Source organism: Thamnophis sirtalis, unplaced genomic scaffold (genome assembly GCF_051295495.1).
Source record: "Thamnophis sirtalis isolate CommonGarterSnake01/CBP01778 unplaced genomic scaffold, rThaSir2_p1.2 scaffold_9, whole genome shotgun sequence".
NCBI classification, from domain to species: domain Eukaryota; kingdom Metazoa; phylum Chordata; class Lepidosauria; order Squamata; family Natricidae; genus Thamnophis; species Thamnophis sirtalis.
The window spans coordinates 43,646,318-43,659,595 of NW_028261389.1; the positions used below are offsets into that span (position 1 = coordinate 43,646,318).

Sequence of the window (13,278 nt, forward strand, 5' to 3'; positions counted from 1 at the left end):
TCATATATATCAACATTGGACCAACCCTCCCCCCCCCCCCGGTAACCCTCATCCCACTGTCCAATCTGCAAATCCCTCAGGTATCTTGTGAGTTTCATCTTCAAGGAGCATCATCAGGTTGGTGTGCAGGATGGTTGGCCTTGACCAACACCAAGCACCAGTCTCCAGCATGCGCAGTAGACGGTGAGAACAAAACTCCCTTTTTACAATCTCTCCTGTACTAAAACGTCCCCTCCCAAATACCACCACCCCTTCCCGTTACAATGGCAGCAGAAAGCAAATAATGAAGCAGAGGCTGACACGTACCTCTTTTCCTCAAAAAAAAAGAGGCTGAAAATCTGGGTGCATCTTATACATCGAATACAGCATTTTTTGCCTTCCGAAGCCCCGCCCCTTCACCAAAATGGTCATGTATACCCTTATGGAGGCTTTCAGAGAGCTTCTGGGGGCTGGGGAGAGAAGAAATGAGCAACAAATGGACTGTTTTTGCCCCTCCAATCCCCTGCAGCACTCTATAAGCCTCCATAAGGCTATGCATGCAATGTTTGGGTGAAAAATGGGCTGTTTTTTGCTCGTTTATGGCCCCCCCCGCTGGAGTACTCTGCAAGCCCCCTAAAGGCTATTCATGCCTTTTTTGGGGGGGAAAAATTGAGCTCATTTTCGTGAAAAACGGGCTGTTTTGGGGAAGTTTGCAGAGTGCAAAAACTGTTTTTTTTTCCTTTTGGAAAGGTCTTTAACTGATTGATGAGAATTACATTGATCAAGTGCTATGCCAGCAGAAACAAATTCTTAGGTGCTGCAGATTGTCAGCTATTTCCTTCTCCAGCACATGGATAAATACACCTGGAAAGATCTACCTACCTACCTACTCTCTCTCTCTCCCTACCTACTATATTTCTCTCTCTCTCTCTCTCCATCTACCTACGTACCAACCTACACTCTCTCCCCCCCTACCTATCTACTGTATTTCTCTCTCTCCCTCCCTCCCTCCCTCCCTATCATCTATCTATCTATCTATCTATCTATCTATCTATCTATCTATCTATCTATCTATCTATCTATCATCTTCCTCTGCCTACCTACCTACCCACACCCTCTCTCTCCGGACGTACCCACTGTATTTCTCTCTGTCTATCCCTTTATCTACCTATCTACCTACTCTCTCTCTCCCTCTATCTACCTACCTACTTTTTTAAAAAAATGCCTCTTCAAAACCTTGGTGTGTCTTATCCTCCGAAAAATGTGGTACCTCATTTAAAGTGGGAATACTTTTATAATCCAGTTATAGTTACTCACTCTGAATGCTTTCAAATTCAAAAACTTAACAAGAAAATCCCAGCTTAAAGAGCCAATACAGATGAATGAATCCTTCAAAATGAGAACTATAAAGTATAGTAACCAATTACAACATCAAAGAGTTCCAAAGGATATATTGACACAAAACTCTTGGTAGCAAGTCAGTAAAAAATGGAAGCAAATTGAAATAATTTATAGAAAAAAGAGAATTCAAACCAAAAAACCCAGTACAGTTACAACATCCCCAAATTAACATACTATTAAATATTGATAGTTGGAAATATCACCTGATTAACATGCAAAGAAGTATTGTGTTGCCAAGTAATTGACCTGGGATATATTTTGGAATAATTATGTGTTCACGTCAGTGTGCTTAAAATAGCTACTTTTTTTAACAAATAAACGACTTTAATCCCAGGTGCATTCCTGATAGAGAAGGGAGATTCCCCAACGTGTTTACAATTATAAAACCTATCAGAATCAAAGATGTATTAAATCAACTATAAAATGTCTATTTTTCATGTTTGAATATTAGATCATAGAAGGCAATGGTTTAGATTGCACATTTTTAGATGAAGAAAAGAAGAAATAAGTTTATTATATATAGCTTATTATTTCTATAGAATTTAACTCAGTTGCACTGACAGCCCTCCAGAAAAGAAAAGGTTTTTGAAAAACTGATGACTGTAGTGGAATGAAGAACTAAGGAGTAGGCAGGCTCTTAATTCCTCTCTGCACAACGGAAGGACTTGAGGTAAAAAACAAATGCTCCATACTGTTGCTCTTTGAAAATAAAATATAAGGCAGTGGTATCTGGCAGATTTAGAGTTATGTCAGACAAAGGAATAGTCATCTTTTTGCTCAAAACCAGGTTGGCATCTTTAAAAGGACACTAGGATCATATACTTCCTTTTCTAATCACGTGCGGAAATTACCTTTGAAATGCTTTTCAGCTATTAAGAAATCTTGGGATTGACAAATCTGAAAACAACTGATGTGTTTCTTCAATACTTAGCAATAAAAGTTTTAAATAAAAGTTTAAGGACTTAAATAATAGTTTGGAATAAGCAGTCAAAGGATGCTCAGAACTTGGATTTTGGAAAGTTGCAAGCTTTCAGATTCCAGATGGATATAAAATAAGATTTTGGAATTGATTATAAGAATCCTTCCCATGGTAAAATGCTTTTGTTTTGAAATCTTTAAAAACAATGACAGGATTAGATTTTGAACACTGGATGCCAGAAGGCAACCAGAAGGAACTGAAGATTACAAATAAAGGAAACGAACACTTAAATTTGACTTCATAATACAGATGGAGCAAAATATTTTAACACCGGGCATATTGAAGGATATTTTTGAACAATTCATCTGGAAGTTAATTTTAAAAGTGTTTCCCTCTGCAGCTTATGTTTAAAATAGATATGTTATAGAGCAGTGTTTCTCAACCTTGGCAACTTGAAGATGCCTGGACTTCAAGTCCCAGAATTCCCCAGCCAGCGAATGCTGGCTGGGGAATTCTGGGAGTTGAAGTCCAGACATCTTCAAGTTGCCAAGGTTGAGAAACACTGTTATAGAGGATGAGCAAATTTTACTAGAAAAGTTTGGGACTGCCCTGAAAGTAAATTTTAAAATGACAGGCTACAAGAATGATACAGAAAAAGATGCTACACTGACATACAAATAACAAACCAAAAAAGTAACCTAGAAAACTTCATATTGGATTTACAAAGTAGACTTGAAGAATTTTATGAGAAGTGCCAAAAAATATTGAAAGAAATCAAATTCTGTGGCATTAGAAGGGACTAGATCAAGATTCCTAAATATAAAAGAAAGAAAAATAAAGTTGGTTTATTTGATAAAGGTTAAAATAGAGAAGTAATCTGCTGATCTTTTGCTGATTAGGATTGAATGACAAGGGTACATTTTAAGGGGAGGTAGTAAGTTACAAAATGATTGTGATGAAGGGAAAATCATTTCTTTATATATTAATTTTCTTTTTTATTATATTCTTATTTTTTATCCTTTTAATTATAATTTTCAATAAAATTACTATTTTCCAATAGCCACCATTTTCCAAGCATCCACAATTCAATGTTTCTGTAATCCAAACTCTAGAAATCTTTGAAAGTAAGTGAGGAGGAGAGTGTGGGGCTTGGTGGGGTGGGAAGTAAACCCAAGACCTATGGAGATGGGGTGGAGAGGATGGGGGATAGATAGATGGAATATCTCTATAGTTGGATGTAGCATCCCTATAAGTCAGCAGTAATGATAAATGTCAACTTTGGGATCAGGTCATAAATGGCTTTGGGGGGAGGGGGTCCTGATGAAATTTTTAACAGCTGCTAAGCGACTACTCCTAAGTTGAGGACTAGCTGTTTTTGCTAGACTCCACTGACAACACAGCATAGCACCCCTGCTTGGGCCCCAGGCTCCCTAGTCAAAGACTCAAACTAATTAATTGACTGAAGTGAGAAAGCCCCCAGTTGTGATCCTTTTTCCCTGACAGCAACACAAAATAACAAATACCAGGTGACTAGATCTGATCTATAACCATTCCTAACTCTTTGGGAATGGAAGCTTTGGTGGTGGAAGCTTTCCTTCTCTGTATGAAAATACAGTCATCCAAGTTAGAGCTGGCCACCTACTTGCAGACATTCCAATCTATCAAGGAGCGAAAAAGCGGTATTCTAGCTCCCCTGGGCTTAATATCTATTTGAATTCAATGATAGTTGCCTTAACCAAAAAGGAATTCTATCCTCCTGAACTCTGTGACAGGTATTTGGCAATATTGTTTATGCTGATGATGCAGCAATTATTTCACCTGCATAGGTGGACCTCAGAAAAAGTCTGAAGTCCTGAATGCAATTCTGTAAGAAGGAAGATTTTACAATCAACTGCTCTAAGACCAAAATTATAGTTTTCTCAGGAAAATTTAGTTATCACAAACATCAATAGTGCACTGGAAATAATAAACATTGGGTTATACTAAAGGAGGCAGATACATATAGAGTCCTCAGTTAATGACCATTCTTTCAGCAACATTTGAAGTACTAATGGCACTGAACATGTGATAGTTATGACCAGTCCCCAAAGTTCTGTCCATTGCAACACTCAGACAGACACTGATCATAATTCAGGAATTTGCCAACTAGCTCACTCTTATGACAGTTGCAGCAGATTCTAGCAATATTGTAGACTAATGATGACTAACCTTTTTTGGTTTGAGTGCCGAAAGTGCGCATGCGTGATAGCACAAGTGCCCACACCCATAATTCAATCCCCCCGTGCATGCATACATGACCCTGTTGCCCCCCCCATGTGTGCGCATGACCCCCTGTGCTCCGGAAGGGGAGGGTAAAAACAGCCTCCTTCAGTGGCTAGAAACAGCCTATTTCTGAACTTCCAGTAGGTCTGGTAAGCTTGGGAGCCTTTCCTGAAGCCTGGGGAGGGCGAAAACAGCCTTCCCCAGCCCTCCGAAGGCCCTCTGGAAGCTGGAAATGGCCCGTTTCTGAACTTCTGAAGCCAGGGGGCGGGCAAAAATGGCCTCCCCCAGCCCTCTGGAGCCCAAGAATCAGCTGGCTGGCGTGCGCACTGCAGCTGACCTCGGGCAACGGATCGTGTGCCATCACGGATGGCTCTGTGTGCCACCATCACAGTTGTAGACCATAGTGCACACCTGCCTGTAGCATCCCACCTGTACTCCATAGCATATGCCTTGTGCAGCACTCCTCTGTCACCAAATTGCACCTGCACAGTGCCACAACACCCCCTCCCCTGCCTGGGTGCACTCTCATGGTTCTGCAATACCCAGCTGCCCTCCATAGCACCTGCCCACCTGCCAGAGAACCAACCAGGACTTCCTGTTGGCATCCCAAGAGACTTTGCTTATGGAAATTTGCAAGTCATGGTTATGTGATCCCCTCATTTAATGACTTCAGATGCTCACTTAAAGGTGGGAAAAGGGTCTGCCATTACTAAGGGATGTGGTCACATGACATTGCACTTTATGACTGTATCACTTAGCAGTGTAAACTCCAATCCCAATTGCTGTTGTAACCCAAGAACCACCTACCTTTACCTGCCAACATCAAGCTTTTCAAAGCTAAAACTATGTTTCAAATGCAATACAGTGAAGCCTTCAGGCATTATTCAATTTAGGTTTTTTACAAGTCAAAAAATAAAAAAAGTCCAGCAATTAACCAATCTAAATTATCAATTAAATCTCCAACTAGCTGCCTAGTCATTTTGTCATATTCCATGAAACATTCATATCTCAATCAGAAAACTCTGGATCTTGTTTGGTCAAAGAAAATATGAATTGTGAAAATCATTACTTTTGCACTGTTTAAGATTAGATGTCAGCTGAACCTAAAAAATTCTTTTCTTTTAGGGAGGCAACCACATCCTAACTTAAATGATTTTAATTTCTGTAAGGTAATCTCCACTGTATCAAGTTCAATTCCTGGTGACTTCAAAGTCATCTTCATGCAGGGTTTTTTGGTAGCAATAAAAAAGATTGTCCTTGACTTCTTCAAGGTTTTTTTAAAAACTGTGCAAAGTGGCCTACAGTTCTTGGCTTGATCCAAATTATAAACTAGGTTTTACACTTCTTAGCTTTTTGGAATCAACCAGGATTGGAAAGAAATTGCCAGAAATCTGAATAAAAATAATTATGGTCTTGTACTTAAATTATTAGGAATCCTAGCTGACTGGGTAGATGTTTAACATTTTCTTATATATGTTTCCAGGCACCTAAAAGCAGAGAGGGAAGAATGACAAAATGTATATGTTACTAATACTTCTCTCAAAAACCAGTTTTGGAAGAAGCCTCTCCAAAAGCCTTTTTAGGTAGACCTTGCTTAACAACCATTCATTCAGTGACTGCTGAAAATAATTATAATGCTGAACAAAGGGTTGTACAACTGGTGCACAACATTATGGCAATTGCAGCCTTTCGCTGCTCCCCAATAGTCACTTGACTAAGATCTGGACTCTAGGAAACGTGTTCACACTTATAACAGGCTGCCAAGTGCCCCATGATTATGTTTCCTCAGAAAGTCAATGAAGGAACTGGCAGAGGAGGTTGCAAGTCACTGCCGCCTGGTTTCTGGGGGCTGACTCAAAAAGGTCCGTTGGAACTCATTTTGGAAAGGACCTTTTTAAGCCAGCCTCTCTGAGAACAGAAGGGCTGCTTCCAGATTTATTTTACCCACTCAGGATGGAATACCTACACGAAGCAGCCCTGTTGCTCTCAAAGACGCTGGCTGAAAAGTTTATGGCAAAAGCCAAGAGGGATTTTATCATGGGATGATTGTGGCACGGGACATTTGGAATCAGTACTGCAAGTGCTCCACATTAAAATCCAACTTGGGTTTCACCATGGACTTTTTCAGCCATCACCTTAGATAGTGGTATGGCTGCCTTTGAGATTGATTTTGTTTCTAAATCCAACCATGTGCAGTCATTCTATGCACAGAGGAGAGGAAAATCCAGTGCTGAGCTGGAGAAAAGCTGGGATCTCAAAGATTTGAGCTTCTTTTCTCCAGTCCAGGCTGCAATTCCCTTCTGCCCAGACGCAGAAAGAGCCTCAAAATAACATAAGGATAATTGTACCGATTTGAAACTCCTATTGGAAGGAACAGGAAGTTCAAATGTACTGTGTAAATGTAGTGTACATCTATGTTCTCTCTCTGTGTATTTTGTACGTTTGTAAATAAAAAAAATATATTTTTTTAAAAAAGAGCCTCAAAAATACAAAACAAGTGCCAATTTTATGGTGTTTGTAAACTCTTTCTACTTTCACAAATATTTTGTTGGCTAAATTTCCACACTAAAGGTAATGCTTCTTAGCAGCAGAAAGTAAGAGAAAATAAGTGAACCCACATGGAGTGCTGTATCATGCATTGGTAGGCCTATTGCCCTGTGGCAGTTTTCCACATACCATGGGTACTGGGCTTCCCACTCTGAGGCATCACCATGCAGTAACTGAAGAACTACAATGATAGAACTGGGATTGTGGTCACTAAACAAAGTGGTCCCGTGGGCATTTAGCTTAACTGCTACAATGACAACCCAAATTCCAGGCTCAATTGTGGTCAAGGAATATTTATCCAGTAAAATGGAGTCAATGTAAGTGGAGTACATGTATAATTTGTAAATCAAACTATCCTGTATTTGAGATCAGCTGTTACTTCTTTTAAAGGGAAAGAATTGTAAAAAAAACAACTGCAGAAACTGGGATAAACAACTGTTGAAATATGTTTATTAAAGCCTAACTGCAAACATTTTTGAAAACACAGAACATTAACAAATATTTATGTTTTAAGACACTGAAAACTAATTAACATAATTAACTTATTCAGTATAACTTTTAACTCACGTATTAATCTTTCTTATTTGCCATTATTATACAATTTTTATACAGCAATAAGGTGAATAGTTATATGACCAATCTTTTATCTAAACACTATATTTAGCCTGAAGAATCAATGTGTCCATACAAATTCATACTGCAGAATTCACTTATTTTAAATATTTAAAAAGTTCAATATTCATGATATAAATTATATAAAAATGAAAACAGGCCACTATACAGTGGTACATTGGTACTCAACTGCTTTGAAACTCATCAAATTTGTACTCAAAACATTGTGACACAGAATTTTTGTCCTGGTACTCAATGCAAAAGCTAGAATTTGTCGGTGTTGGCTGCCTTGTGACTCACTACATTATTTCTTGGGGGGGAAATTATTTGGTACTCACCATTTTTGGTACTCAATGCACTTCCCAGAACCAATTAACTATGAATACAAAGATACCACTGTGTGTGTGTGGGAGCGTGAAAGTATGTGTGTGAGAGAGACATGTAACATCTAGCATTAATGCTTATTGAAATAACAATTATCTAGTTCCAAGTAATTAATAAAAAATTTAACAATAGATTGTTCATAAGTGGTAATTTATCAACTTATGTTATCTAGCATAGCATTCATAAACTCCAAATCAGGCATACATTTCATAGAAACATTTGTGATCAGTTTATAGCCTCTTTATAATCCTTCTGCCCATTGAATTACATTATTTTTCTTCCCTTTGTAAATTAGGACTCCCAACTGTAGCCATCTCTAACATATGGAAGTTGACCCCTGAAGGCTCATTGTAACAAGCAATTTACTCATAATGTCACTAAACTTACAGAATGCAGAATACTATGAATGTGATGTAGAGATGTGTGCTGGACAATATGTCTCAATGTTAAATGAGTTGTCTCCTTTTGGATCTGGGTGGCACTAGGACACAATTCTAAAAATTTCTGATTTGTGGAAAAAATAATATTCCTACCATATTCCAAATCTCTCTACATTTTCACAACACCTGAACTAAGTATTCAAGACAATCTCTTCTATTCCATAATTCCTGTATATTACTTAACAGAATTGCTATATTCTAACAATATAAACTATAACTTACAGTTTTTTAAACTTGTTATAATTATGAAATTATTGTGTATATTGTCATTACAGTATGATTAAAGTGTGTCCACTGTCTATTTCACTGCACTATATTCACTGACGGACAATACAATTTTGTATAAGCATTCTCAGAAATAAGTGACTAAATTCCATAAGACTTATTCTTGATAAGAAAATTGCAAGTTGCAAAATAAGATTTCCAAATTTAAATTGACTTGAATGAAACTTGAAGCTATTGATGAAGATTATATATATATATATATATATATATATATATATATACACATACATACATACATACACACATATATATATATATATATATATATATATACATACATACATACATACATACATACATACATACATACATACATACATACATACATATATATATATATATATATATATATATATATATATATATATATCCCCCGCTATGAAGAAGAACATGCTTCTGCCATTAAAATGATATTCTGTCACTGTGCCAAATATCAAGGAGTATTTATGGAATAAATACATATACATATACATACATACATGTTCCATAAATACTCCTTGATATTTGGCACAGTAACAGAATATCATTTTAATGGCAGAAGCATGTTCTTCATTGCGGGGTGGGGGATAAAAAGAACAACAAAAAAGTATTCCACACATTTACCATATTGTAAGAGCAACTGCTAGAATCCTAAAGAATCTCTGAGAGCTAAACTCAAGTTTAAGATTAACTTAATAGTGATGATTCTTCAATATTAATGTGAAAACTATTAAAATGTTTTGTTAGCGCAAGCTATAGGTTTCAATATTGGAAGGAATGGGGCTAACTTTTATGACCCAATGAAGAGCAGATATTTTAATTGTATATATGACATTATGATCTCTCGAAGAAAAATAAAAATAATTTTCTGAGGTTTTTATTATTTGAAGCTTATTTGCAGGCAACTGGTGTAACAAATACAGGTAACATAAAACATCATCCATTAGGTGTTAATTGTATCTAACCAAAAATATACGGGATAAAATGGTCATTGTTTCCCAGTAGCTGATTTTGGAGGAACAAGTAAGTTTGTCTAATTTCTATATAAAGATAAATCAAAGAATATTTATTGCTATATACTTTAAATTATACTTATAAATAACATGGATCAAGACATAACACCACCAGGCCTCATCTGTATGTGTAACATTATAAAAAAGTAGATCAATAATTCTATTAAATCAGAGAATGTTTTTTAAAGTAGAACGTTTGCATTTTTCAGACACAGAAATTAAAATTGTGAAATCTTCAGGATGTGGTAAATTGTGTAAGTCCCTACTAGAACGAACAGAAAAGTTGAAGTCTTTTTCTAGGCAATAAACTAAACAAACAATATACAGAGCATATAACTGTAGGTACTGCTAGTAAAGATGAGAGTTTCAGAATCTGAAAACCTCCAAAAGCACAACAGATACAGCACAACCTCATCAACAGTGCCCCATATACACCTTTGGGAGAATAGAGGTGCTTTCACACTTTCGGACACCGAAGAAAAAGGTAACTCCGGGGGAACGCAAGCTTAGAATAGCCACCTCAACCAACTTCCTTTCACTTCTACATGGAATAAAAAGGGGAACAAACAAAATCCCTCTCCTTAACCTGTCTACATGGAACAACGGTTTCTACACCCACTTCCCTTCATCTCACAACCCAGCAGGGATCCCGCCCGCTTCTCTCGCTTTCTCCCTGACAATTCCTCCGGTGCCTCAAGGCCATCCTCCGCCCCCGCCAGAGAAGGGAGTGTCAAGGAAGGCGGCGGCAGTCACCAGTGTCTGCTCCACCCCCGTCCTTCGCTCGACCGGATCCTTCTTTCTCAACTGGAGCTGCAAAACAGCCGAAAACCCACAGGGCCTCACCTCCGAGTGCAAAATAGGAACGCAGCCTGCTTCTTTTTCGTACTCATTTAGAGGCGCCGCCATCTTGGTGCGAACGCATTGCCTGCTGCATGCCGGGTAACGCGCTCCCTCACGACCTCTCTCTCCTCTCTCTCTCTCTCTTTTTCTCTCTCAGTGCGCGAGGGGAGGGGAGGGGTTGAAGTGGGCAGCGTCAGCCCGGCTGGGAGTGGGGCGGGGGGGAGGAAGGCGAGCCGCGGATTGGATGAGCAACTGAAATCGGAGACCCTTGCAGCCGTCACGAAATCCCCAGGCCGCTTCTGCGGAGGGTACGGGATCGACCTATTTGCGCACATCAATGCTTTTATCTTGATCCCAACTAATCGACTGCAAGGAAGGTGGGGAAGAAAGAAAGAGATAGATGATCATCCGGGCAAAACTCGGGTTATCCTTCCCTATCTATCAGATCGAGCTGTTTTCCCCAACTCCTCTCAGTGTGCAGGAGACTGGTGGATTCGAGATGGGTACAATCTCGAAGAGGGCATTGCTGAAAAGTGAGTTAGGATGCTTCAGATGCAAGCGACCCAAACTCATACTCTGGCTGTGTTCACATAACCCAATATGAATTGTGAAAGCCAAAATTCATAGGGTTTGCGTTATAAATGAAGCCATAAACCATACTTGACAAACTATGTTTTCTGGATGCACATAACTTGTTATGAACAAGCAACAAGCTTAAGTTAATGTGTGGTGCAAAAGCCTCTTGAATGCAGAATTAGGACTTCATATTTTAATCTAGTTTTACATTGTTTTGTTCTTTTTGTACATTGCAGGTGGGGTGGAAGCTGGATTTAGAATATAATTTATGTAAGGCTAGGGAAAGCACTGCTCCAACATTAATAATTTGTTAATTTTTAATATGACAAATTTTCAGAAGGTTTCTTAAAATCTAGTCAATAATATGTAATAAATGAGATATATTACCCCAATGCTGATATTAAGCTTTGATGATTTAGTAATGGAACTGCTAATCAAAGCAGGGTCGTGGAAGATTCCTCCTCCCAATTTATAGTCAAAAGGGAGGGAAGAATTGAGAAGCCTGAATGTAGCTCAGAGAGTCCTAGACTTGGAAAAGATGTTAGAGACAGAATTATAAATATGTCCAAAACTATGGAAGGCAAGTATTGACAGATTGTGGGTATAATGTTATATTAACAGATACGTATGCTGAGGAAGAAAGAAAGGCAGGTTAAATTCCTGCTTTTAGATGTTAGAAATAGTCCTATAGTTGCAGTTGTTCTACTCCAACCCACTATAAAATTGCATACAAATTATGTAAAGCAGGGTGTCAAATTCACGTTGTCATGGTGGTGTCATGTGACATCAGGACTTTTCCTCCCACTCACTAAACTGGGCATGGAGGTGTTCTGCAGGCCAGGAGTTTGACAGCCCTGATGTAAAGGGAGCTTGGTATATCTTGATTGTCTTCTGATACAGTATGGGATCATATTTGGTGTACTGCAGTGTGAGAAGACAACAAAGAAAGATTAAGTTAAAAAATAAGCCAGGTCCAGTGGGGAACAACAGAGAAGAGTATTTTAGAACAAAATCTCCCAAAGCATCCTATAGGACCATGATGGTCAACCTATGGCACATGTGCCACAGGTGACATGCAGAGCCATATTTGCTGGCATGCCAGCTGTCAGCTCTGCGACCTGATTTTTTGCCCGTCCGGAGGGCAGGGGGAGGCCATTTTCACCCTCGCAAGGCTTCAGGAAAACCTCGAGGCTGAGGAGGGTGGAAAACAGTCCCAACGGCCCAACCGGAAGTTCAGAAACAATCCATTTCCGGCTTCCAGAGGGCTTCCGGGGGAAGCCGTTTTCACCCTTCCCAGGCTTCAGGAAAGCCTCCAGAGCCTGGGGAGGGTTCGTGCCCAGGTGCACAGGTGGCGGGGAGGAGTGAATTGTTGGCACACGCTATCGCACGCACACACACAATTTTGGCACACCATAAGAAAAAGGTTCACCATCATTGCTATAGGAGAGTGTTGGGAAATAGCTTGAAATACCTCTTAACTAATCCATTCTAAATTCCATCTCTCTTCCTGGTTCTGTAATGGGAAAGGGTGATAATATTCATAGAATCATAGGGTTGGAAGGGACCTTGGAGATCTTTTAGGCTAACCCTCTCCCCAAGGCAGGAGTCCTTATACCATCCCAGATAAAAAGTTGTCTAATTGTCCAAATGTAAAGTGGTTTGGGGGACAACGACGATATATTCTGTGTTTTCACTCCAATTAATTATGAGAGAGAAATGTAAAGGACTTAGAATTCAGTCCATTTATCCAGATGCTGCAAAAAAACCCATCCCTGCCTCATAAGTGTGAGAGGGGCACCTGAGCAGCAGCACAGAATGTTATTGTTCTGTTGTATGCTTCGTTTTGCTTCCTTGTTATGTGGCCAACAGTAATGCTATTATTAAGGATTGGAAAGAATTCCAGTGTCTGAGCTCTGTGTGCTTTCCCTATCTTATTATTCTTTCCAACCAAACAGGTTGTGGGAAATCAATTTTATTTATTAATAAAAGGAGAGCAGTATTTTTGAAGGAGAACCAGTCTCTGTATGGCCGTCTGTAGGAA

At 38.9% G+C, this 13,278-nt stretch overlaps 1 protein-coding gene across 1 annotated transcript in view; it reads right to left on the bottom strand.

The window, feature by feature from the left end:
* The window catches only part of ZDHHC17 (zDHHC palmitoyltransferase 17), a 65,351-nt gene extending 54,543 nt beyond the window's left edge, over positions 1-10,808 (bottom strand). Inside the window, exon 1 of the mRNA XM_087723417.1 lies at positions 10,665-10,808. Within this exon, the coding sequence (XP_087579543.1) occupies positions 10,665-10,727 (63 nt within the window). The 5' untranslated portion in view covers positions 10,728-10,808. The remainder of the gene's footprint in view (positions 1-10,664) is intronic.
* Positions 10,809-13,278: the final 2,470 nt, after the last annotated feature.